Below are 23,092 nucleotides of genomic sequence, written 5' to 3'. Positions count from 1 at the left end.
TCTAATACACATTAACCAACACACTCTTTCTAATACACATTACACAACACGCTCTTTCTAATACACATTACCCAACACACTCTATCTAATACCTAATACACATTACCAAACACACTCTTTCTAATACACATTACCAAACACACTCTTTCTAATACACATTACACAACACGCTCTTTCTAATACCTAATACACATTACCAAACACACTCTTTCTAATACACATTACCAAAAACACTCTTTCTAATACACATTACCCAACACACTCTTTCTAATACACATTACCAAACACACTCTTTCTAATACACATTACCCAACACACTCTTTCTAATACACATTACCCAACACACTCTTTCTAATATCTAATACACATTACCCAACACACTCTATCTAATACACATTACCCAACACACTCTTTCTAATATCTAATACACATTACCCAACACACTCTATCTAATACACATTACCCAATACACTCTTTCTAATATCTAATACACATTACCAAACACACTCTTTCTAATACACATTACCCAACACACTCTTTCTAATATCTAATACACATTACCCAACACACTCTATCTAATACACATTACCCAACACACTCTTTCTAATATCTAATACACATTACCCAATACACTCTTTCTAATACACATTACCCAATACACTCTTTCTAATACACATTACCCAACACACTCTTTCTAATACACATTACCAAACACACTCTTTCTAATACACATTACCCAACACACTCTTTTTAATACCTAATACACATTACCCAACACACTCTTTCTAATACACATTACCCAACACACTCTTTCTAATACACATTACCCAACACACTCTTTCAAATACACATTACCCAACACACTCTTTCTAATACACATTACCCAACACACTCTTTCTAATACACATTACCAAACACACTCTTTCAAATACACATTACCCAACACACTCTTTCTAATACACATTACCCAACACACTCTTTCTAATACACATTACCAAACACACTCTTTCTAATACACATTACCCAATACACTCTTTCTAATACACATTACCCAACACACTCTTTCTAATACACATTACCCAACACACTCTTTCTAATACACATTACCAAACACACTCTTTCAAATACACATTACCCAATACACTCTTTCTAATACACATTACCAAACACACTCTTTCTAATACACATTACCAAACACACTCTATCTAATACCTAATACACATTACCCAACACACTCTTTCTAATATCTAATACACATTACCAAACACACTCTTTCTAATATCTAATACACATTACCAAACACACTCTATCTAATACCTAATACACATTACCCAACACACTCTTTCTAATATCTAATACACATTACCAAACACACTCTTTCTAATATCTAGTACACATTACCCAACACACTCTTTCTAATATCTAATACACATTAACCAACACACTCTTTCTAATATCTAATACCCACCTTCTGATTCCTAACACACACTACCTAATATACATACCTTGTGATACGTAACACACACATAATAAGCTTGATACACACTTTTGAATGTCAAATACACACCAGAAGGTAATGTGTGTGTTCCTCCCAGCTGCTGGAGACTAAGACTACCGACAGAAAGCAGACCCTGCTGCATTACATAGCCAACGTGGTGAGAGAGAAATACCCCGGAGTTGCTCTGTTCTACAATGAGCTGCACTATGTAGAGAAAGCTGCCGCAGGTGAGTGTGTGTCTGTTTGTCTTTGTGTGTGTCACAGTTGTCTTTCTCTGCAGAACGTGGTGTGTGATATTAAGGAACTAACCTATTATATTTTGTGCTTGTGTGTCAGTGTCCATGGAGAACGTGATGTGTGATATTAGGGAACTAACCTATTATATTGTGTGTGTGTGTCAGTGTCCCTGGAGAACGTGGTGTGTGACGTGAAGGAGTGTCAGCGTGGTATGGAGCTGTCGTGGAGGGAGTACAGCATGCACGGCCACAACCCACTCCTCAAAGACTTTATCAGCAAACATGAGACTCGCCTGCAGAAACTACAGGAAGACGCACACATCGCACAGGCAAGAAAACACACACATTCATACACACACACACACACACGAACGAACACACACAAGTACCTCAGATACATCAAAGTGTTATATGACCGTGTTGCCCATGTCCTTCATGGTCCTGTGTTCTGATCCTGGTTGTGTTATGGTTCTCAGGATGCATTTGACGATGCGGTGAAGCACTTTGGAGACAGCTCTAAGACCATGCCTCCCTCTGTCTTCTTCCCTGTGTTTGTACGATTCATCAAAGCCTACAGGGTGAGCAGAATGTGTGTGTTTGTGTGCATGCGTGCGTGTGTAGCTACAGTATACACAAAGACGCTAGTCAAAGTTGAACTTAATGTGTGTGTGTGTGTGTGTGTGTGTGTGTGTGTGTGTGTGTGTGTGTGTGTGTGTGTGTGTGTGTGTGTGTGTGTGTGTAGCTGGCGGAGGAGGAGAATGAGCAGAGGAGGAGGCAAGAGCAGGCGCTGATGGAGAAGCTGGAGCAGGAGGAGCTGCAACAGGAGCAGGAGGCGCCTAAGGTACAGCCCCGTTACCATGGAGACAGGCCTGCCGGTCTGTCGCCATGGATATGACAGCATCACCTTGACTTCACAGATCCAGTGTCTGTTCTGTGAAATGGAAGGACTGATGTTTTCTCTTTCCCTCTTTTTACCGCACTCCATCTTTCCTTCTCTACTCCTCACACATACATTGATTCACCAACACATATCTACTTTATTTCTACCTCTCTCACACACACACACACACACACACACAGTCCCCGTCCAACCGTCCAAAGCAGCGGCAGCCGGAGTCCCTGATCACAGAGCTGAGGAGGCGACAGGGCGGTAAAGACAGCAGACATGTCTACGAGGGCAAAGATGGGGCTATAGAGGACATCATTACAGGTAGGCACACACACACACGCACACACACACAAATACACACAGTAGTTTAGTGCTGTGTTTTGATTGGCTGTTTTTTGTCTGCAGTGCTGAAGACCGTCCCTTTCACTGCCAGGACGGCCAAACGCAGCTCTCGCTTCTTCTGTGATCCCACCCACACTGAATAACACTGCTAAACTCTCAGAGAGAGATATAGAGATGGTAGAGATAGAGAGAGAGATGAGGGAGAGATACTGTTGGAGAGATATACAGGGTAGAGGGGAGAGAGAGGGGTGAGGGAAAGCTAGGTGGGAGAGATAAAGGAAAATAACAATGCGATAGAGGAGAGAAGCGTGGGGAAAAAGAGAGGCAGTTAGAGAGAGGGGGGAGAGAGAGAGAGAGACGGACCCAGCCTCTGGAGTAGTGACTCTACCAGAGAGAAGCTGAACTCTGAACTTTGAACTCTATAGCAAGACAGACATCAAGATTACCTGTGACCTCACCTGTCTGGTCTGACATCACTGCCCCCCCCCACCCCCCATCCCCTCTGTGTTATTTACACATGTTATGAAGCTTCTTCGCTGATTATTACTGTTTATAACCCTCCCATAGCCCTGAACTGTAGCCCTGGAATCAACCTGCAACCCACCATGCACTTTGACTTTCTGTCCTCTAAACCCAAAGACTGTTGAAGGGTGTTGGGTGAGAGGGAGGAACTTGATACGCGATGACAGTGACTGGACAATTAGTAGCAACACAGTCTGGTCATTTAATAGCTACATAGCATTGCCAGTTTATCAGTTAATAGCAGACATGACAAGCAAAACAGAACAGCAAAAATAAACTGTTGTTTTTTGTCCAATTAGTATTAGTGATGTACAGTATGTGTCTCTAAAGCTGTGTGATGATGTCAGCAAATGACATGATCGCTGTCATAGGATATTAAGAAGGGAGGGGGAGAAGTTTGAAGAGTTTCTTCTTGTTGAACATTCCAACCAATTCTAATTGATAATGACATCACAAAGGGTTCTTAACCCACTCCCGTCCAGCTATAAGATGCCAGAATTGAACACTGAGAATAGTGTTCGAAAAGCTCACTCCTACAAGGTTCCCTCTTCTCTGTCTGCTGCTGTGTGACAGTGAAACTTGTACAGCGCTCGCTACATACACTACATTGACTGTGTTTACTATTTACTACCTTTAATACCTTTGACCTCCAACAGGGTTTTTTTCAAAGCTCAGGCCCTCCAGTTCCTCAGTCCTGCTGGTTTTCCTTTCTCCCTGGCACTTGATTGATCGTTTAATGTTACTGATAATGATTGGCTGCAGAGTGCACACACACCTGGTTTCCCAGGTAGAAATCGGTCTCTGATTAAGAGAAGTATGAAAACCAGTAGACACTGTGGCCCTCGAGGACAGGAGTTGATACCCCTTACTACCCTAAAATAAAGGTCCCTGTCTTATCCTTGCCTGACCATCCAAAAGTCCCAGTCTGTTTCTGCATTATAGCCAACTGACTCCTTTGTTGTGATCTTGTCAAGGTGAGGTAAAGGATGTAGTGTTCTTGAATGCAGAAAGTCTGGCACCTAGGCTACCACACCACCAATGATCTTCCCTGGCTCATGGGACTAGGCTACCACACCACCAATGATCTTCCCTGGCTCATGGGACTAGGCTACCACACCACCAATGATCTTCCCTGGCTCATGGGACCAACTTTTAGGGAGACTCGAGAGGGATCGCTCCATTTCATTAAAAAATCATTTAAAAAAATTAACTGCAAAAAACAACAACAGCACAATACTTTTCTACGTGTATATATATTTTCTAGGGAATCCCGCTTGTTGCTTTTATCCCCCACTCCCACCCCTGCTGTTTGTCAGTGTTGATGTTCATTCTTAATCTGCACTCGTTGTGTAAATAAACTGTATCCAGTCAGACTGTGTGTCTCTGTGTGTTTACCACTGGAAGACCCTCACTAGTAACATTGAACATATATATATATCATACCATTTCTTTCCATAGTAAGATGTACATTAATCCAACAACAAAATATATTATTTGTATCACATTTTCCCAGGAAACACTTAAAAAACGCTAATGGTAATAAAACAATAATTGGCGTTAAATTGTATCATCTCGTCTCCATGGTGACACCGAATTCAGCGTCGTCAGACCAACATTTAGGGAGGGGGGGGGGGCTACATTTGAGTGACATTTGCTTCATGCAATCCATAAACTGGATATTACGACATCAGTTTACATCCGCCAATAACATTCATTGGATATTTGGCAGCGATGTTTTCATTGGTCACGACGTTACTTTCCGTTTCAAACAAAACCCGCCGGTTCCTGTTTATTCTAGCGCCAGTAAAAATAAAAAAAAGAAGCTAATAATAACTGTAATAAAAGCTTCAACGTGACAACATCAACTAGTTTCGCTCTAGATAGTCAGTCAGAGAATGCTTCAGACATTTTGTGCACTCAAAGTTAGTGCCGTTTGCAGATAGTTGATTAGGGCTACTCTTGAAAAGAATTTGTTAGCTACCATCGTTTTTCTTCCTTCGATTTGGACAGCAGTTGACTAGCCAGCTATGCCAAAGCAAGGGCTTGCTAGACACAAGGTAAGACATCTCAGCTATTCACAATGTGCCTGCGAACTCTTATCTGTCTTGATAATGACTGTAGTTAGCCTCATATGGTGGTGTCTAGCTTTTTCCCCAAGCCTCCCAGGGAAAGGACACCATTTTAGAGCGTATTCAGATTCAGCCCCTGTTTTTGACTGACAGGTGATATCCTCTGGAAGACTGACTGGAGGTGGGAGGGGCCAGGGCTCAAAGAAGAGGTAAGTCGTTTAGCCCCGGGGTCTGCAACGAAGTCCGGAGGACCGCACAAAAGTATTTCCTCGCCGCAAAAAAAATCGGAAATATAGTCCTCTGTCCATCGTTTTTGGAATTGTCAAGGCTCCTTGACTGTCTAGCTTTCATTTCGGTTATTATTAGCGAGCAGATTGGCATTTGTTGTCATGAATCTTGCCCTGGAGGCAGCTCTGTAGAGTAGCATAAAATTCTGATTTTAACCTAAACTTAACCACACTACTAACCCTAATGCCTAACCCTAACCTTAAATTAAGACCAAAAAGCATATTTTTGTTTCATTAATTTTTACAATGTAGCAGATTTGGACTTTGCAGCTGGCCCATCTAGCGGAAAATGCTCAGTTCTGTCTCCAGGGAAAGAGTCATGACAATAAACATCAACCTGCTATTAGTGAACTGAACACAGTCAAGAAACTGTATGAATGTAGGTCCATTATCATTTCTACAGTTTCCATTTGGTTTTTGTCAATTTAAAGTATATTGAGTTTGTCCGTCCCCCAAGGTAAGAGAACACACAGGACTGATAAGTCACATGCCTGTTCCAGAGTGTCATTATATCCATTCACTGTCACTGTTCTGTAGGGGAGCAGGGCGTCCACTAGTAACTTCTACTGAGCCGGCTTATTCCCTCTACTCCACAGACTCAGAGGACCAGGTAATAACACATCCATAAACAGTCAGTAGCAACGTTAATAACAAGCCTATAACAAGTTAATAACAAGCCTATTTGTGTCTTATATTAATAAGAGTTATAATCCCCTAACAGTGATTGTAAGTTGGTTTGCATCTATGCTCTCTCTAAGGTGACAACCATTCACAAGGGTCTGGATCAGTGTGCTGCGCTGCTCAATGTCATTCTCCAGGCAGAGACGACAGGTACCAGTCAACTATTTACTCTGTTTCCACAGAACATTTACATGTCCAGCTGAAGTTATTGACCAGTGTTTGTGTGATAGAGGCCAAGCCAATCTCCCTCAGGGGAGCAGGGAAGACTCGAGCCGCCAAATCCCGACCGCTGTGCACTCTGGGAAAGGAGAGGGTAGACACAGAGAGGAGGAAGCAGACAAAGAGACCTGTCACTCAGACTGCTAAAAAAACAGGTGGGACCTGTGTGTGTCTCTGTGTGTGCGTATGTTTGTGCGTGCGTATGTGTTGGTGTGCGTATGTGTTGGTATGAGTGCGTGGTGTGCAAAAATGGATAACTCTCTCTGCTCCAGCTCCCGTGCAGAAGACGATCCTGTCATCCCTGTCGTATCCTGGGATGAGGAACAATATTCAGAGTTTGGCCGGAACGTCAGAGCCGGCGTCAGATGCTCGGTTTAACTGTCGCCTGACCACCTCCACCCCCACCCTGAGTCCCCAAAGACTCCCCCCTAACAACACACTCCCCCCAGGCCCCTCAGTCCCTCTAGCCCAGCCTGGAGGCTCCATCATTGGGGTGGCATCAGTCCACCTGGGGGGCTCTACCTCCACAGCTCCGTTAGCTTCTCCTGGAGCTGTAGCTACCTCTCTACCCACAGCCCCTCTCACAGGCCCAGTGCTCTCTCTCCTCGCAGCCCAGCCAGGAGGCTTCGTCTCTGGGGTTGGAGGTCCGGCTGTCCAGGGGAGCTCCAGGTCCTGTAGCCTGCACCTCGGTGCTCCCTCTGTGGAGAGGCGAGCCCTGTCTGCCCCCCTGCCCTCTGACAGCTCTGTGTCTGGAGAAAGTGGACATCCAATCTCTTCTTACTGCTCTCCCTCTCGTCAGGGACCACCAGTACTCTTCTCTGGAATTCACCCACAACCTCACCCCCTTGCCAACACTCAACCCCAGTCTGCCCCAGATGCTCCATCCCTGGGCAGGGGGGGGCAGCTGGTTTCTACCCAGGATGGAGGGACCTTAGCCAGGGAGGCTTGCGGCCACATGGAGGGTAACGCTGGAGAGGAGGAAGAGGAATGTCCAGTGAGAGACACCAGCGCCCAGACCTGCTTTAACATACAAACACACACCCAGCTGGCATACACACACCCACACACACAGAAAGATCCATTGCCTGTACAGGCATACTTACAACACACACATCCAGATGTGGCTCCCAACCACACACACTCCTACACACGCATGCCGCTGTCGCTGGGCTCAAAGGGCTGTAGTCCAGAGGGAACCGCTCGTCAGGTGATGACTGTTCAGTACCTCCTTGGAGAGTTGAAGGCTCTGCTCGCTAGCCAAGGTAATCAATCAATCAACCAGCCTGTCAAAATAATCAGTCAACTCATCAATCAGTCAAAATGACTATGTTAATCAAATTCAATCTCCGCCACTCTCTCTCACTCTTTCTCTCTTTCACTCTCTCTCCTTCAAACCATTTTCCCTCTCTCTTCCCTCCCTCCTCCTCTGTAGACAGTGAAGCAGAGCGTCTGGTGTGTGAGCTGGAGCAGACAGTGTCTCTACTTCCTGTCATGGTGGGCAGCTCTAACATCCAGCCTGAGATTTCTCTGGCCCTGCAACCTCTACGCAGTGAGAACGCACTGCTACGCAGGTCAGCACCATCACTCAGGTCTGTGTGTGTGTCTGTGTGTGTGTGTGTGTGTGTGTGTGTGTGTGTGTGTGTGTGTGTGTGTGTGTGTGTGTGTGTGTGTGTGTGTGTGTGTGTGTGTGTGTGTGTGTGTGTGTGTGTGTGTGTGTGTGTGTGTGTGTGTTTCATACAGAAGATGTGTTCACGTGTGTGTTCAGGCGTCTGAGGATAGTGAACCAACAGTTGCAGGAGAGAGAGCGAGCAGAGAGGGAGGCCAGAGATGTCCACTGTGACACTGACGGTAAGATAAACTGCCCGGCCCTCTTTCAACTGTCTATCAGTGAGAGGTTATTATTGTGTGTCTGTATATCTGAGTATCTAACCTCTTCTGTCTCTTAGTGTCGGCTGTCTAACCTCCTCTGTCTCTTAGTGTCGGCTGTCTAACCTCCTCTGTCTCTTAGTGTCGGCTGTCTAACCTCCTCTGTCTCTTAGTGTCGGCTGTCTAACCTCCTCTGTCTCTTAGTGTCGGCTGTCTAACCTCCTCTGTCTCTTAGTGTCGGCTGTCTAACCTCCTCTGTCTCTCAGTGTCGGCTGTCTAACCTCCTCTGTCTCTCAGTGTCGGCTGTCTAACCTCCTCTGTCTCTTAGTGTCGGCTGTCTAACCTCCTCTGTCTCTTAGTGTCGGCTGTCTAACCTCCTCTGTCTCTTAGTGTCGGCTGTCTAACCTCCTCTGTCTCTCAGTGTCGGCTGTCTAACCTCCTCTGTCTCTCAGTGTCGGCTGTCTAACCTCCTCTGTCTCTTAGTGTCGGCTGTCTAACCTCCTCTGTCTCTTAGTGTCGGCTGTCTAACCTCCTCTGTCTCTCAGTGTCGGCTGTCTAACCTCCTCTGTCTCTCAGTGTCGGCTGTCTAACCTCCTCTGTCTCTTAGTGTCGGCTGTCTAACCTCCTCTGTCTCTCAGTGTCGGCTGTCTAACCTCCTCTGTCTCTCAGTGTCGGCTGTCTAACCTCCTCTGTCTCTCAGTGTCGGCTGTCTAACCTCCTCTGTCTCTTAGTGTCGGCTGTCTAACCTCCTCTGTCTCTTAGTGTCGGCTGTCTAACCTCCTCTGTCTCTTAGTGTCGGCTGTCTAACCTCCTCTGTCTCTTAGTGTCGGCTGTCTCTTAGTGTCGGCTGTCTAACCTCCTCTGTCTCTTAGTGTCGGCTGTCTAACCTCCTCTGTCTCTTAGTGTCGGCTGTCTCTTAGTGTCGGCTATCTAACCTCCTCTGTCTCTTAGTGTCGGCTGTCTCTTAGTGTCGGCTGTCTAACCTCCTCTGTCTCTCAGTGTCGGCTGTCTAACCTCCTCTGTCTCTTAGTGTCGGCTGTCTAACCTCCTCTGTCTCTTAGTGTCGGCTCTCTAACCTCCTCTGTCTCTCAGTGTCGGCTCTCTAACCTCCTCTGTCTCTTAGTGTCGGCTGTCTAACCTCCTCTGTCTCTTAGTGTCGGCTCTCTAACCTCCTCTGTCTCTCAGTGTCGGCTCTCTAACTTCCTCTGTCTCTTAGTGTCGGCTGTCTAACCTCCTCTGTCTCTTAGTGTCGGCTGTCTAACCTCCTCTGTCTCTCAGTGTCGGCTGTCTAACCTCCTCTGTCTCTTAGTGTCGGCTGTCTAACCTCCTCTGTCTCTCAGTGTCGGCTGTCTAACCTCCTCTGTCTCTTAGTGTCGGCTGTCTAACCTCCTCTGTCTCTTAGTGTCGGCTGTCTAACCTCCTCTGTCTCTCAGTGTCGGCTGTCTAACCTCCTCTGTCTCTTAGTGTCGGCTGTCTAACCTCCTCTGTCTCTTAGTGTCGGCTGTCTAACCTCCTCTGTCTCTTAGTGTCGGCTGTCTAACCTCCTCTGTCTCTTAGTGTCGGCTGTCTAACCTCCTCTGTCTCTTAGTGTCGGCTGTCTAATCTCCTCTGTCTCTTAGTGTCGGCTCTGCAGTCGGAGCTCAACGATGCTCACACAAGCCTGCAAGAGCTGCAGCACGGTAACACTGAGCTACGGCAAGCCCTGGTGGACACACAGAGTCAGCTGCAGCAGAGTGAGGCGGAGTGCAGTCGTATCAGTAAAGGTAATAGATGACGGGGGAACGTACTCAGCTTCTTTTCTATTTTCTATCTAAAATACATGAAGATCAGGGCCTTAAACTGATCCATATTACGCTGAGATTAAAGGATCTCTGAGGTGTCTGTGTGTATTATCTGATATGGATATCATCTCTTTATATAAGTGTGTCTCTGTGTGTCTCTGTGTGTAGAAGTGCAGTCTGCTCTGGATGAGATACAGGGCTGTAACCGCAGGCTGCAGGTGTGTCAGAAGGAGAATGCTGCACTGGCCCTCAACACCCAGAAGAGGGAGACAGAGATCCACACACTACAGGAGCACCTCAGGTGTGTGTGTGTACTTTCTAATAATTGATTGGAGTTTATATTTTTTACTGACAGTTTTTCTCTCTCGACCTGTCCTCTGTCTGTTTCTCACGCTCTGTCTTTTCCTCCCGCTCTTTCTTTTTACCCTTCTCTCTCTCTCTGTCTCTCTCAGAGCTCTACAGGTCCCTGTCGCTGAGTCTCCTGCTGTGACTGACATCCCTACGTCCCGCCTCCCTCTCACTAAACGAGCTCTGGACCAATACCAGAACCAGCAGGGTCCGTCAGACCACCCAGTCAGCCAATACCTGTGGTCGTTGGAGCAAAAGGGGTGTGGTTCTGTCTCCCTGCCCTGTAAAGGCCCTGAGTGCAACTACACACACCAGCTGGACTTCAGTGTGTGTACACCAGGTGGTCAGAGTGTGTGTGCGTCTGCGGATCAGGAAGTGAGTCTGTGTGTGGCTCTGGAAAGAAAAGCCACCCCACCTTTGGCCTTCGCCCCACTGAGAGAGACTGTGAGTTCACCACTTCCTGTTGAGGGGTCACCGCTTCCTGTTATGTCACAGAGAGGAGGGGGGTCAGCGCTTACTGTGATGATGTCACAGAGAGGAGGAGGACCACAGGGTCTTCAGAGCCTTAGTGTTGCCCTCGAGAGTTTCCCTCAATTAAAAAGCCTATTTTCTAATCTCCATAAATCAAACGGACTCTGCTCTAATGGCGCTGGACACTCTGACCTGTCCCAGAGTCGCCGTCTGGACATGGATATGGCATCAACGGGCAAGGGGCGGAACTCTTCGCTTGACTCCACCGGCCTCTCCTTATGTGCGGTCAGATCCTTGGCTTCTGATTGGAGTGCAGGGTCAAGCTCAACCTTTGACACGCGTGACGAACAGGAGTTCCGGAACGGGCTGGCCGCTCTGGACGCCAGCATTGCCAGCTTGCAGAGAACTATAAAGCAAGACCTCAAGCGATAAGACAGAGACGCACGCACTCACCACACACAGCGAGGTAGTCTGAATCTATTCCAATGTAATAAAATAACCAATGTATTTGTTTAGGTTTCTTTTTAATTGTACTTTATTTGAATAAAATAGCAAATTAAATATTTATTCTTTATTCGTTACTATTTCTTCTTTACTTTAAAGACGGGTTAAAATGAAGCACACGCTTCAATGGGGGAGAAGGCCATGTGTTGTGATTCTGGATGGCCAGATTGCTAGCAACAATGACAAGAAACTCCCATGTGGGGAATCGTAAGCTAGTTGTATTTGTTTTTATATCATGTCTTGTTTTGAGATGTTTTGACTGATGTCACGTCAATGCTAGTATGGCTAAAATCCCCTAGCTAGCTAACCAACAACTGTAATGGTGTATTTGAGAGACAAGTGCTCATTGTACAACTTCATTTATGTTTTCAATAAACATTGGAGATGAAATATAGTTGACATGTTATCAACAATCAATGCCAACCCTATCTCTTTTGCCCCATAGTGAGCATGTGTCAGTTTTTGATGCTAAACAACCAACCCATCATTTGAATTAAGGGAGAAGGAAATATGATGTATTGAAAACAATGTACTCCCTCCTACAATGAGTCAGGGTTTAATAACACTGATACCTAAAGCCTAAAAAGAAGTTCTGCTCATCCATAACTGGCGTACATTTTGTCTTCTTAATAATAATGGCTACTACTTGCAAAAAGAATGAAATAAGTCCTGGATGCAATCATTGATGAAACATAGTGTGGCTTTATGAGGAACATACATATTTCTAACAATATCAAGTATTAGACATACTTGACTACTCAGACCTAATAACCGAGGACAGCTTCATATTATTTTCAGATTTTTATAAAGCATTTCACACAGTTGAGCATCAGTTCCTCTTCTGCTCCCTTGAGAAATGTGGCTTTGGGGATTTTTTCTGTAAGGCTATTAAAACTCCAAATGAATGGTAACAGCTCTATCAAACTGAAACATGGCACCTCACCTAGATTTGAGTTAAAGAGAGGAATTAGGCAAGGTTGTCCGATCTCACCGTATCTATTTTTATTAATCACCCAACTTCATGAAAATTCTTTAAAAAATAGTCCTGTACAAGGTATTTCCATAGCTGGTAAAGAAATTATAAGCCAGCTGGCTGACAATACTACACTTTTTCTGAAAGACGCTAGTCAGATTCTCATTTCGATCAATGTGATAGAATCCTTTTCCAAAGTATCTGGTCTATATCTTAACATTAATAAATGTGAACTCATGGCTGTTAAAGATTGTGACACCTTCATATTATGGTATTCCAGTGAAAGAAGAACTTAAATATTTAGGCATAACCATTACTAAGGATCAGATGTATGGAGGCTTACTTAATTTTAACCCTCTTGTTAAAAAACCCAGAAGAAGCTAAATCAATGGCTGCAGAGGGACTTATCTTTAACTGGAAGAGTCATAATAACCAAGGCTGAAGGTATCTCTAGACTAACACATGCCGCTCTATCTTTATATCTTGACGGTAAAATAAGCAAGAAGATAGACCAGATGTTTTTCAACTTTTTGTGAGAAACCGTACCCATTACATTAGGAAAACTGTTGTGATGAAGACTTATGAGTATGGTGGGCTGAATTTTCTGGACTTTACTACCTTAATTAAAACTTCTTCGGGATCAGTGTCCCTTCCACGGGTCGGTTAAGCTAATGTAGGCTAATGCGATTAGCATGAGGTTGTAAGTAACAAGAACATTTCCCAGGACATAGACATATCTGATATTGGCAGAAAGCTTAAATTCTTGTTAATCTAACTGCACTGTCCAATTTACAGAAGCTATTACAGTGAAATAATACCATGCTATTGTTTGAGGAGAGTGCACAATTTTGAACATAAAAAGTTAAACAAATTAGGCATATTTGGGCAGAAATGCAATGGTTCATTGGATCAGTCTTTTTTTATGCACATACGCTGCAATGTATATTGCACCTGGTCTGGAATAATACTTTATGGCCTTTCTCTTGCATTTCAAAGATAATGGTACAAAAAAATACAGAAGAATGTTTGGTTTTTTCTTTGTATTATCTTTCACCAGATCTATTGTGTTATATTCTCCTACATCCCTTTCACATTTCCACAAACTTCAATGTGTTTCCTTTCAAATGGTACCAAGAAAATGCATATCCTTGCTTCAGGGCCTGAGCTACAGACAGTTAGATTGTAGTATGTCATTTCAGGCAAAAATTTAACAAAAAGGGCGGATCCTTAAATAATACATTTAAGATCAATTGGATAAAACAATTCATAAGAAGTCCCACTTCTATGTGGAAATGTAGTCCTCATCATGTCTTCTCTACTTTTGGTAGCCTTAACTTCATGTTGGTTTGCAATTATAATATTGACAAAGTTCCAGTGAAACTCTGCTTTTCATCTGCAGGTTTTCTTGTTATGGTCCTTAATTTATAAGCATACTTTTTATCCACACAGATATTATATATGGAATAATCGGGATGGATATATTGTTAAAAATATTTCTTTGTTTTTAGAATATTGGTTCTGAAATAATATCCTATTGGTGAGACAACTTGTAAATGCAGAGGGTCTTTTACTTAATTCTAAGGAATTCTTATCACCTAAAGATTTTGCAATTGTTTCAGATGCCATTCCCTCAAGTGTTGCTTTATTATTCAGGAACGTGTCAAGACCTGACTAACCTTAAAAGGAAGCATCCTAAGATTAGTTTTTCTTTTAGTCCATCCAACAACAATAGAGCTCTACAAGCCTTGTTTCAACAGGATGTTGTATCTGTACCTTATGTCATGCCTTATTGCAATGGTTTCATTGATAATGTCTGCTGGAAAAAAGTTTGGATGTTGCCACACACATACCTACTTATTAACAAAATGAAGGACGTTTCTTTTAAAATTATTCATAAATACTATCCTGCCAACCACTATATGAAGAAGTAAAAAAAAAAAAAAAAAAAGTACCTTTTGTAATGACCACCCAGAAACAGCGTTGCGTCTTTTTTGACATTGTATTCATGTAAGAAAAGTGTGGCAAGACATCAGTAGATTTATAATTTATGAAGATTTTACACTATTATGGAGAGATGTGCTGCTTGGATTCTTATTAACTTAAGATAGAAATAAGTTGAAACAATTTTGGGTAATTAATTTCATTATTCTTTTGGCCAAATTTCATATTCCAAAATGTAAATTTACAAAGAAAACACCACATTTTATTATACTGCAAAAAGAAATTGAACTATATTTTAAGACTATTAAATACAGTGCCAACAAAAAAGCTGTTAGAATTATAAATGTGTGTATGTTCTTAAGGTTCTTGTGTAATGTGATATTGTACCCCCTAGCCCCGCCCCTAGCCCAAATGTCCTTTGTATATTCTTTATAAATACTTCTGTTCCCCATGTACTTTTTGTATTGATTTGTTAATAAAAAATAAAAAAATTATGTATTGTAAAGAATGAATGGGAATGGGGCCCTGCTAACTATAGTCGCAGATTAGTGACGTAGGCAGTGTTGCTGTAGAAACAAATGAAGCTTCCTCGTCAGTGCTTGTGGCAACAAGAGAGCACGAAAATAGATTTCAACTTGATCGTGTCTGGTTTCATTCGAAGAATAATGTAGCTCGTCAATTTTTTATATGATTTTATACTTCAGATCTGGGAGCGAAAGATTACTGTAATAAACTCGCGATGAGTCTCGCTAGAAAGGAAACAGACGCCGGGCTACGGGCACTGGTCGCGAGCACAAACATTAAGCCGGAGCAGAAGGTTCCTCAAGTTCTCTCAAAATTACAAGGTAAATTAGTTAGCTAACCTTTTTACATTGAAAAACGTGTTATTTTACTTTGCTTGCACTTGTGTGTTATTCCTGATACCCAACTAAGAATCCTTCCTTATTTTTCGACATTGAAGATATTCTGATTAGGATATCTGTCCAAGACGATAGAGAGTTGGGTGCGTTCAAAAACTCCTTGTTCAGCCATGGCATACTTCAATACTGCGCAGGGGACGCCCTCAAACTGAACTATGCCAACGTTGAAGGAGGCTACGCAACTGCCACTCAGTTGGCAGAAATTCTCAGGTACGATTTTAGAATCTTGATCCACAGAACCACAACAAAAAGTAATAACAAAATCTGTGTTGACTGTTACTCTGCACTAAAACAAACAACCCTAGACACTACCAATGGACAATACCTACCCCAGATACTACTTCAAGGCCCTGCTAGAACTGATGGGATGGAATAATAATTGATGCAAGCAGATCTATGAGGGTGGGGGTCATATATCTGTAGTAGTGATTTGACATTGATTTCTTTGTGTGCATATGCAAACTCCTTTAGCTCCTGCTGTGTGGGTGTGGACCTGGGCGGAGACACTGAGGCCTTCCATAGGCGGCTGCTCCCGTCCGTCACAGACAGCCTGCTGTCATTGGCCAGTCGGCTGATGAACAGAGCTTTGGCGGTAAGGGACGTAACGTTTTTTTTAAGTTTGGAATGTCCTCAAAAAAAATATGTCTACTGACACCGTATCTCTCTCTGTAGGGGAATGGGCAGCCTGAGATGTTTCGTTTCTTCAGGAAGGTGATGGACTCTGTGTGTTGGCTTCTGAAAGCCCATGGTCACCTGGCCACACAAGGTGAGATCTAACGTCCAATACCAAACAGACCCCTTACCTAACTAACGATGCACCCCTCTCTTTTCTCTCTCTTAGTCCTGCAGTCAGACCACTATGAGAGGATGTTAATGAGTGAGGAAGAGAGAGTGGGAACTGTGTGTGTGTCACTGTGGCATCAGCTTCTGACAGCTAACAGGTAGCATATCACCACACACACACACACACACACACACACACACACACACACACACACACACACACACACACACACACACACACACACACACACACACACACACACACACATATCAATTAAATTCATTACCCACTCTTTCTCTTTAGTGAGTTAGTAGCAGGTTTGGGAAAAGGCCCCTTGTCTGTGATTCTGGATGACGTCGTGTACCGAATGGCTCACACATCCAACCCTGTTGTGGGAGGGGCGGCAATTAGGACGCTCCTCCTGGTTGCCCGGCAACAAGAATCCGCCCTGCAGCTTATCATCCACAGGTTCAAAGGTCAGGGGGTGGGGTTTGCATATTTCCAGGTTACGATATATATATTTTTTCATGGGTTAACTTTATATGCTTGCAAAAGCAATCTTCATGTTTTTTATGGTTTGTGTGTTGCAGGGTTGGAGGGCATGATTGGTCGAGAATGGAGGGGGCGGGGCTTCGATGAGGAAGTGGACCAACTGATTAAGCTGCTGCACAGAGAAGTCCCCAAACCAGCTGATCACACAGAGGTAAAATATAGTGTGTTTGTTGTTGTTCGTGTGTGTGCGTGCCTTACACTCTCTCTGTGTATCAGACGTGGCCAGAGGAGTGTGTGAGAGCGGCGTGTGTCATCCAGGCAGCGTGGAGATCCTATCAGACCAGGAGGAGAGTGAAGAGTCTGCCCAGAGCTGTCAGATCACTGCAGAGGAGCTTCAGGTGTGTGTCCATGTGTGTGTGTGTGTGTGGGCTTTATTTTTTTCATCGATCTATGATCGTTTTTTGTATCTCTGTTTTGTATTTGTATAAATGTGTATATTTTTTGTAATTCCAGGGCTCATCTGTAAAAGAGATGTTGGTCTCAGCATGATTTCCTGTCAAAATAAAGGTTAAATAAGATCATAATAATTCCAGACAGGAATTCCAGACAGTTGTGTGTGTGTGTGTGTGTGTGTGTGTGTAGAGAGCGGCGACGGAGGAGAGCGCAGCAGGCTCAGGCTGTGTGCTGGGAGGAGGAGCTGAGACTACAGCTGTGTGTCAGGAGACAGAGAGCCAGGAGAGAGTTCCATCAGAAACAACTACAGCTACTACAGTTACTGCCCCCAGGTACACACACACTACCTGTTACAGCAGAGACAGAGAGTCAGGAGAGAGTTCCATCAGAAACAACTACAGCTACTACAGTTACTGCCCCCAGGTACACACACACTACCTGTTACAGCAGAGACAGAGAGTCAGGAGAGAGTTCCATCAGAAACAACTACAGCTATTACAGTTACTGCCCCCAGGTACACACACACTACCTGTTACAGCAGAGACAGAGAGTCAGGAGAGAGTTCCATCAGAAACAACTACAGCTACTACAGTTACTGCCCCCAGGTACACACACACTACCTGTTACAGCAGAGACAGAGCGGAATGATGCCAGTTTGTTTGCTTAGTTAGGCCTGCCATCTACAGTGTGTGTGTGTGTGTGTGTGTGTGTGTGTGTAGGTCAGGTGCAGCAGTACCTCGGGGAGGTGGAGAGGCAGGCTGCGATACAGATCCAGAGGGTTTGGCGAGGCCACCGAGAGAGACGAAACTTCCAGCAACGGAGAAACACACACACACAGCACAGAGCTGCTGTTGTCCTGCAGAGAGCAGTATTAACATACACTCACATACACTTCCAATAGACTACCTCTGTTGTAAGTAGAATCTGAACACAGCGATCAAACAAATGTAGCATGCAGCAGCATCTCAATTCATCTTGACAGTTTTTTGTCCCTCCCCTGTTAGGTCCTTCGCTTTCTGAAGAGGCGGGGAGCTGAGAATGCCCCTCCTTCCCTCTCTCCTTGGATTGGTCCTCGGGGTTTGACTGACAGTCGGAGGGCGGAGCTGAAGAGAGAGGTGGAGGAACATATTGCCCTGCACCCGGTGATTCTGAATATTACTTCAAGTTGTGTGTTTGGTTTTACTGTCCTTGTAGGGACCAGATGTCCTCACAAGGATAGTAAAACAAGGAATATTTGGACAAGTGGGGACATTTCACTTGTCCCCACAAGGGAAAAGGCTGTTTTAGGGTTACAGTTACAATTAGGGTTAGGGGTATTTGGTCCCCACAAGGATAGTAAAACAAATGTGTGTGTCTGTGTAACGGATCTCTCTCTGTGTGTTTGTGTAACGGGTCTCTCTCTGTGTGTCTGTGTAACGGGTCTCTCTCTGTGTGTCTGTGTAACGGGTCTCTCTCTGTGTGTTTGTGTAACGGGTCTCTCTCTGTGTGTCTGTGTAACGGGTCTCTCTCTGTGTGTCTGTGTAACGGGTCTCTCTCTGTGTGTCTGTGTAACGGGTCTCTCTCTGTGTGTCTGTGTAACGGGTCTCTCTCTGTGTGTCTGTGTAACGGGTCTCTCTCTGTGTGTCTGTGTAACGGGTCTCTCTCTGTGTGTCTGTGTAACGGGTCTCTCTCTGTGTGTCTGTGTAACGGGTCTCTCTCTGTGTGTCTGTGTAACGGGTCTCTCTCTGTGTGTCTGTGTAACGGATCTCTCTGTGTGTCTGTGTAACGGATCTCTCTGTGTGTCTGTGTAACGGGGTCTCTCTCTGTGTGTCTGTGTAACAGGGTCTCTCTCTGTGTGTCTGTGTAACGGATCTCTCTGTGTGTCTGTGTAACGGGTCTCTCTCTGTGTGTCTATGTAACGGATCTCTCTGTGTGTCTGTGTAACGGATCTCTCTCTGTGTGTAATGATCTCTTTCTGTGTGTGTAGTCCTCTGTGGTGTCTCTAGAGGGCAGTAGGGAGCTCCATGCTCAGACCCAAGCCTTGCTGCTCCAGCATCTACAGGGGAGAGAGGCAGAGCTGAGAGAACACACTCACACACACGCCCTGCTGGCACAGATCAACACCGACCTGGAACTACTGCTGAGTAGGTATCACACACGCGCACACCACTCTCTCTTTCTCTCTCTTCCTCTTTCTCTCCATTCATCCATCTTTCTCTCTTAGATGCCCCCTCACTCAGTGTCGCCACAGTAACCGACTGTGTCGTGTTCAGGAGTCGCTCTGCCCCCGTAGCCGCCCGCGCCCGGCAATCCCACAATGCCTTTCTCCAGGCCGGTCGCCTGCCTTGGTGGAAGATGCTGGGAGATGGTGACATCACCTGTCCAGAATCAGACTCCGTCCACAAAGACCACCCGCTGGAGGCAGAGTTTAACTCTCTGTATTTAGGAGGAAGCTGACAACGTTGTTCCACAACAGTATTGTAACGTTATTATAACATTGTCATAGGGCTGTTGTAATAATGTCATTATGACGTCAAACCTCCCGGGCGACCTCCCGGGTGGCGCAGTGGTCTAGGGCACTGCATCGCAGTGCTAGCTGCACCACCAGAGTCTCTGGGTTCGCGCCCAGGCTCTGTCGCAGCCGGCCGCAACCGGGAGGTCCGTGGGGCGATGCACAATTAGCATAGCGTCGTCCGAGTTAGGGAGGGTTTGGCCGGTAGGGATATCCTTGTCTCAGTATGTAAAATGTAATAAAATGTATGCACTCTACTGTAAGTCGCTCTGGATAAGAGCGTCTGCTAAATGACTAAAATGTAAATGTAAACCTGCTCTGGAATTCAACCAATCATGGGTTTCAGTCTGGACCGTGGTTAGTTGAATCAGGTGTGTTACTGCAGTGGTCTTTTCATCAGTCTCTGTGTGGCTGGTCCCTTAGACTGAAACACTTCCTTAAGGAATTGTAAAGCAATTTTGTGTACAGAAGTCTGCATTAAAGTTTGTACTTTTCTACTATTATGCCATTGTGTCCTGACTGTAGAGACTTTCAGTCATTTTGATAAGTGGAGTTTTTAGTTGTTGTCCAACAACTCACATGCCAGTGCTGAATTTGTGTTAACAATGTGCCCAGAGTGCCTAGTGCCTACCCAACGCCAGCAGTCATTATGTTTTTACACACATACCAGAAAGATTTGATTGGCCAATGTTTATTTTCAACGTTTCACAATGAACAGCATTTATCAGACAGAAACATTATCATAAAGCTTACAGAGTGAAGGCGCAGACATAATACATATTTTTCTGTACCGTAGTTTCACATAGTTATTTCTTCTGACTCCTGCATATTAACGCTGGCAGTTTGACATATCTTATTACCAGGGCCCAGAGTTAGTCAGTCCGGGCCTGGGGCCAGAGTTAGTCTGTCCGGGCCTGGGGCCAGAGTTAGTCAGTCCGGGCCTGGGGCCAGAGTTAGTCAGTCCGGGCCTGGGGCCAGTTAGTCAGTCCGGGCCTGGGGCCAGAGTTAGTCTGTCAGGGCCTGGGGCCAGAGTTAGTCAGTCCGGGCCTGGGGCCAGTTAGTCAGTCCGGGCCTGGGGCCAGAGTTAGTCTGTCAGGGCCTGGGGCCAGAGTTAGTCAGTCCAGGCCTGGGGCCAGAGTTAGTCTGTCAGGGCCTGGGGCCAGAGTTAGTCAGTCCAGGCCTGGGGCCAGAGTTAGTCTGTCAGGGCTGAACCACAAACATAGAAGGATAAGTCATTTGAAAGCAGGCAGAGACATTTAGGGCTTGATTCAATCAGATCCACTTTATCCAACATCCACTTAGCTGTGGTTTCGGCGGTGCCAGAGGTAGGACTGCGTTAGGAGTTGTCAAATACACAAGCGGCTCCTGGCATTATACCTAAAGCAGACATTGCCATTGGCTGCACGGAGTGGCATGAACAGAAATCCCATGCAGCCTTGTTTGTAAGTCAGAACAGTGGAATATGAGATGTAATCTACACCTCCATTATGATGATAGAAACTATTTGGTTGAATGGTTTTCAATGTGAGCGTCATTATTTCTATACAGCCTTTCTCCTTCTGAACTTGTAACGCGAGTGGGACAGTGTGGCTTCGTGACAATGATCGCACGAGCAGCTGCTCGCCAACGCAGTTCCACCTCCAGCAACGCCAAAACATCCGCTATGCAGGTGTCTGCTGTTGCCGGTTAACGCTTGATCTGATTGAATCTAGGCCTTCGTTTTTTGAGGTGCACACACACTAACACATTTGTATGGCATCACATGCGCACACACGTTGGTCGCCTTCCCCTGCTCAGACGTTGCATTCATCAACCAGTGGTTCCTTGCCACGTCATCAACTGTGCTGTCGGGCATCAGATGAAATGTGGTTAGCTGATACTTAAAATACCTTTCCAGAAGATGTAACATCTGGCAACGCCTGGGCAGAGGAACGCCTATTATCTAACGTGTTAATCAAAGGGCTTCCAGGGCCGGGTCCCAGGGCAGTACTGATCATGCCCATGTGGGCATCGACCAATCACATAGTTTGTTAGTAGGAATGGGTGGAGACAGGTGGCCAACCGGGCCCGCCCAGCCGGACGTGATTGGGTGGCTGTGGGTGGCCCTCGCTGTTGATTGGTCCGTGAAGCTGGGCACAGGGAGAAGAGGCAGGACTCCCGTCTGTACGCCCGACCGTCCACAAACAAGGGTACTGACTGAGGACACACACCTTGCTTTATAAACAAAAACTCTGTAGATTCTAAAGAGCTATATCATGTCGTATTCTACTTATTATATATATATGTTTTCGTGTCGTACCTGCTGCTATTGGTGGACTGGGGTGAGGAGGGTGTGGTCACGGGTAGGGCTGAGGAGGAGGGGCCGGGGGAGGAGACACTGGACCAGCCATCAGGACCCCCAGACAACACCTGTAGCCCCTCAGACAGAGAGACTGGAGGGAGAGTTGGAGATGAGGGTGACGAGGAGAGCGAGACAGAGGAGCGGAGAACGAGAGGGACAAGGGAAGCGGTCAGGCTGGTGTGATAGCTTAAATTTTCAACTAAAGTTAAAAAAGGATTTGGAAGAGAGAGATGGAGAGATGGCGGTGTGTCTCACCAGAAGTGTGCGTGCGGTGCGGCAGGTAGGAGGGGGGGTAGGGAGCTGGCCTGGGGGGGTAGTGCTTGTACCCATGAGGAGGGGCGAGAGGCAGACCCCCGCTATAGGGGAAGCTAGGACCCCCACCTGAACACAGCGACTCTGGGTTAGACAGAAACCAGCCACCTATGGGAAGAGGAAACATACACGGTTGTAAAGTGTATTACTGTTATTTAGTAGATTCAAATCCTTCAATTTGAATCAAATTAGTCCTAAAGGCCCACTCACAGTGTTGAATTCCCATATGGCTATCAAATGGGGACTCCAATGGACTGTTCGGGTGGTTCCTGCAAAGAGAATTATTCAATGATAACCTATATGAGTTCATGGTGCGATTCAAAGAAGCAAGAGATACAGCGTTACAGTGCCTAGTGTGAGACCTGTGCTAACCATGCTAATTGTGTTAGCAAATATGTGTAAACAGCTAAGGTTGTGTGTGTGTGTGTGTGTGTGTGTGTGTGTGTGTGTGTGTGTGTGTGTGTGTGTGTGTGTGTGTGTGTGTGTGTGTGTGTGTGTGTGTGTGTGTGTGTGTGTGTGTGTGTGTGTGTGTGCGTGCGTGCGTGTGTGCGTGCGTGCGTGCGTGCATGTGTGCATGTGATAGAAGCTCCAGTTTCTCTCACACACTTCACACTGCCTCTTCAACAAGCCTCACAGAGATGGTGAACTAGGCTTTAAACAGCTAATAACGAC

The 23,092-nt window shown here is 45.4% G+C and overlaps 4 protein-coding genes across 6 annotated transcripts in view; 3 read left to right on the top strand and 1 right to left on the bottom strand.

Moving 5' to 3' along the window:
* Positions 1-1,580: 1,580 nt before the first annotated feature.
* Positions 1,581-4,860, top strand: LOC129842203 (formin-like protein 2; the record flags this gene model as incomplete). The annotated part of the gene is made up of 6 exons (XM_055910650.1): positions 1,581-1,725; positions 1,900-2,063; positions 2,211-2,312; positions 2,477-2,575; positions 2,815-2,944; positions 3,029-4,860. Coding segments are annotated over 6 exons (720 nt in total), but the record flags the coding sequence as incomplete, so codon positions are not given.
* A 253-nt stretch (positions 4,861-5,113) lies between these two features.
* LOC129842213 (uncharacterized) lies at positions 5,114-12,107 on the top strand. Of its 2 annotated transcripts, none has more exons than XM_055910668.1 (11): positions 5,114-5,544; positions 5,710-5,765; positions 6,381-6,453; positions 6,602-6,674; positions 6,755-6,898; positions 7,016-8,005; positions 8,176-8,314; positions 8,509-8,591; positions 10,229-10,372; positions 10,559-10,691; positions 10,843-12,107. In XM_055910668.1, exons 1-11 carry the CDS (start codon positions 5,515-5,517, stop codon positions 11,639-11,641), a joined length of 2,664 nt encoding a protein of 887 aa, XP_055766643.1. In that variant the 5' UTR covers positions 5,114-5,514; the 3' UTR covers positions 11,642-12,107. The 2 variants fall into 2 exon arrangements, with proteins under 2 accessions (XP_055766643.1, XP_055766642.1); XM_055910667.1 differs by having other exon boundaries at positions 8,176-8,332.
* Positions 12,108-15,185: 3,078 nt separating this feature from the next.
* LOC129842194 (IQ calmodulin-binding motif-containing protein 1-like) lies at positions 15,186-20,267 on the top strand. Of its 2 annotated transcripts, XM_055910631.1 has the most exons (13): positions 15,186-15,472; positions 15,589-15,757; positions 16,019-16,139; positions 16,220-16,313; positions 16,389-16,488; positions 16,635-16,807; positions 16,922-17,034; positions 17,100-17,221; positions 17,466-17,881; positions 17,996-18,144; positions 18,281-18,418; positions 19,243-19,399; positions 19,480-20,267. In XM_055910631.1, the coding sequence occupies exons 1-13, from the start codon at positions 15,367-15,369 to the stop codon at positions 19,710-19,712; spliced, it is 2,091 nt and encodes a 696-aa protein (XP_055766606.1). In that variant the 5' UTR covers positions 15,186-15,366; the 3' UTR covers positions 19,713-20,267. The 2 variants fall into 2 exon arrangements, with proteins under 2 accessions (XP_055766606.1, XP_055766607.1); XM_055910632.1 differs by lacking the exon at positions 15,589-15,757 and having other exon boundaries at positions 15,387-15,472.
* Positions 20,268-20,456: 189 nt separating this feature from the next.
* LOC129842200 (T-box transcription factor TBX19-like) overlaps positions 20,457-23,092 on the bottom strand; it is a 7,631-nt gene continuing 4,995 nt past the window's right edge. Inside the window, exons 5-8 of the mRNA XM_055910645.1 lie at positions 22,631-22,689; positions 22,364-22,528; positions 22,067-22,199; positions 20,457-21,963 (exon numbers count right to left, since the gene is read on the bottom strand). Coding sequence (XP_055766620.1) covers positions 21,798-21,963; positions 22,067-22,199; positions 22,364-22,528; positions 22,631-22,689 — 523 coding nt within the window. The 3' untranslated portion in view covers positions 20,457-21,797. The remainder of the gene's footprint in view (positions 21,964-22,066; positions 22,200-22,363; positions 22,529-22,630; positions 22,690-23,092) is intronic.

This window comes from Salvelinus fontinalis, unplaced genomic scaffold, assembly GCF_029448725.1.
Source record: "Salvelinus fontinalis isolate EN_2023a unplaced genomic scaffold, ASM2944872v1 scaffold_0023, whole genome shotgun sequence".
NCBI lineage: Eukaryota > Metazoa > Chordata > Actinopteri > Salmoniformes > Salmonidae > Salvelinus > Salvelinus fontinalis.
Note: the sequence above shows the minus strand (reverse complement) of the source record. Positions and strands in the feature narration are given on the sequence as shown.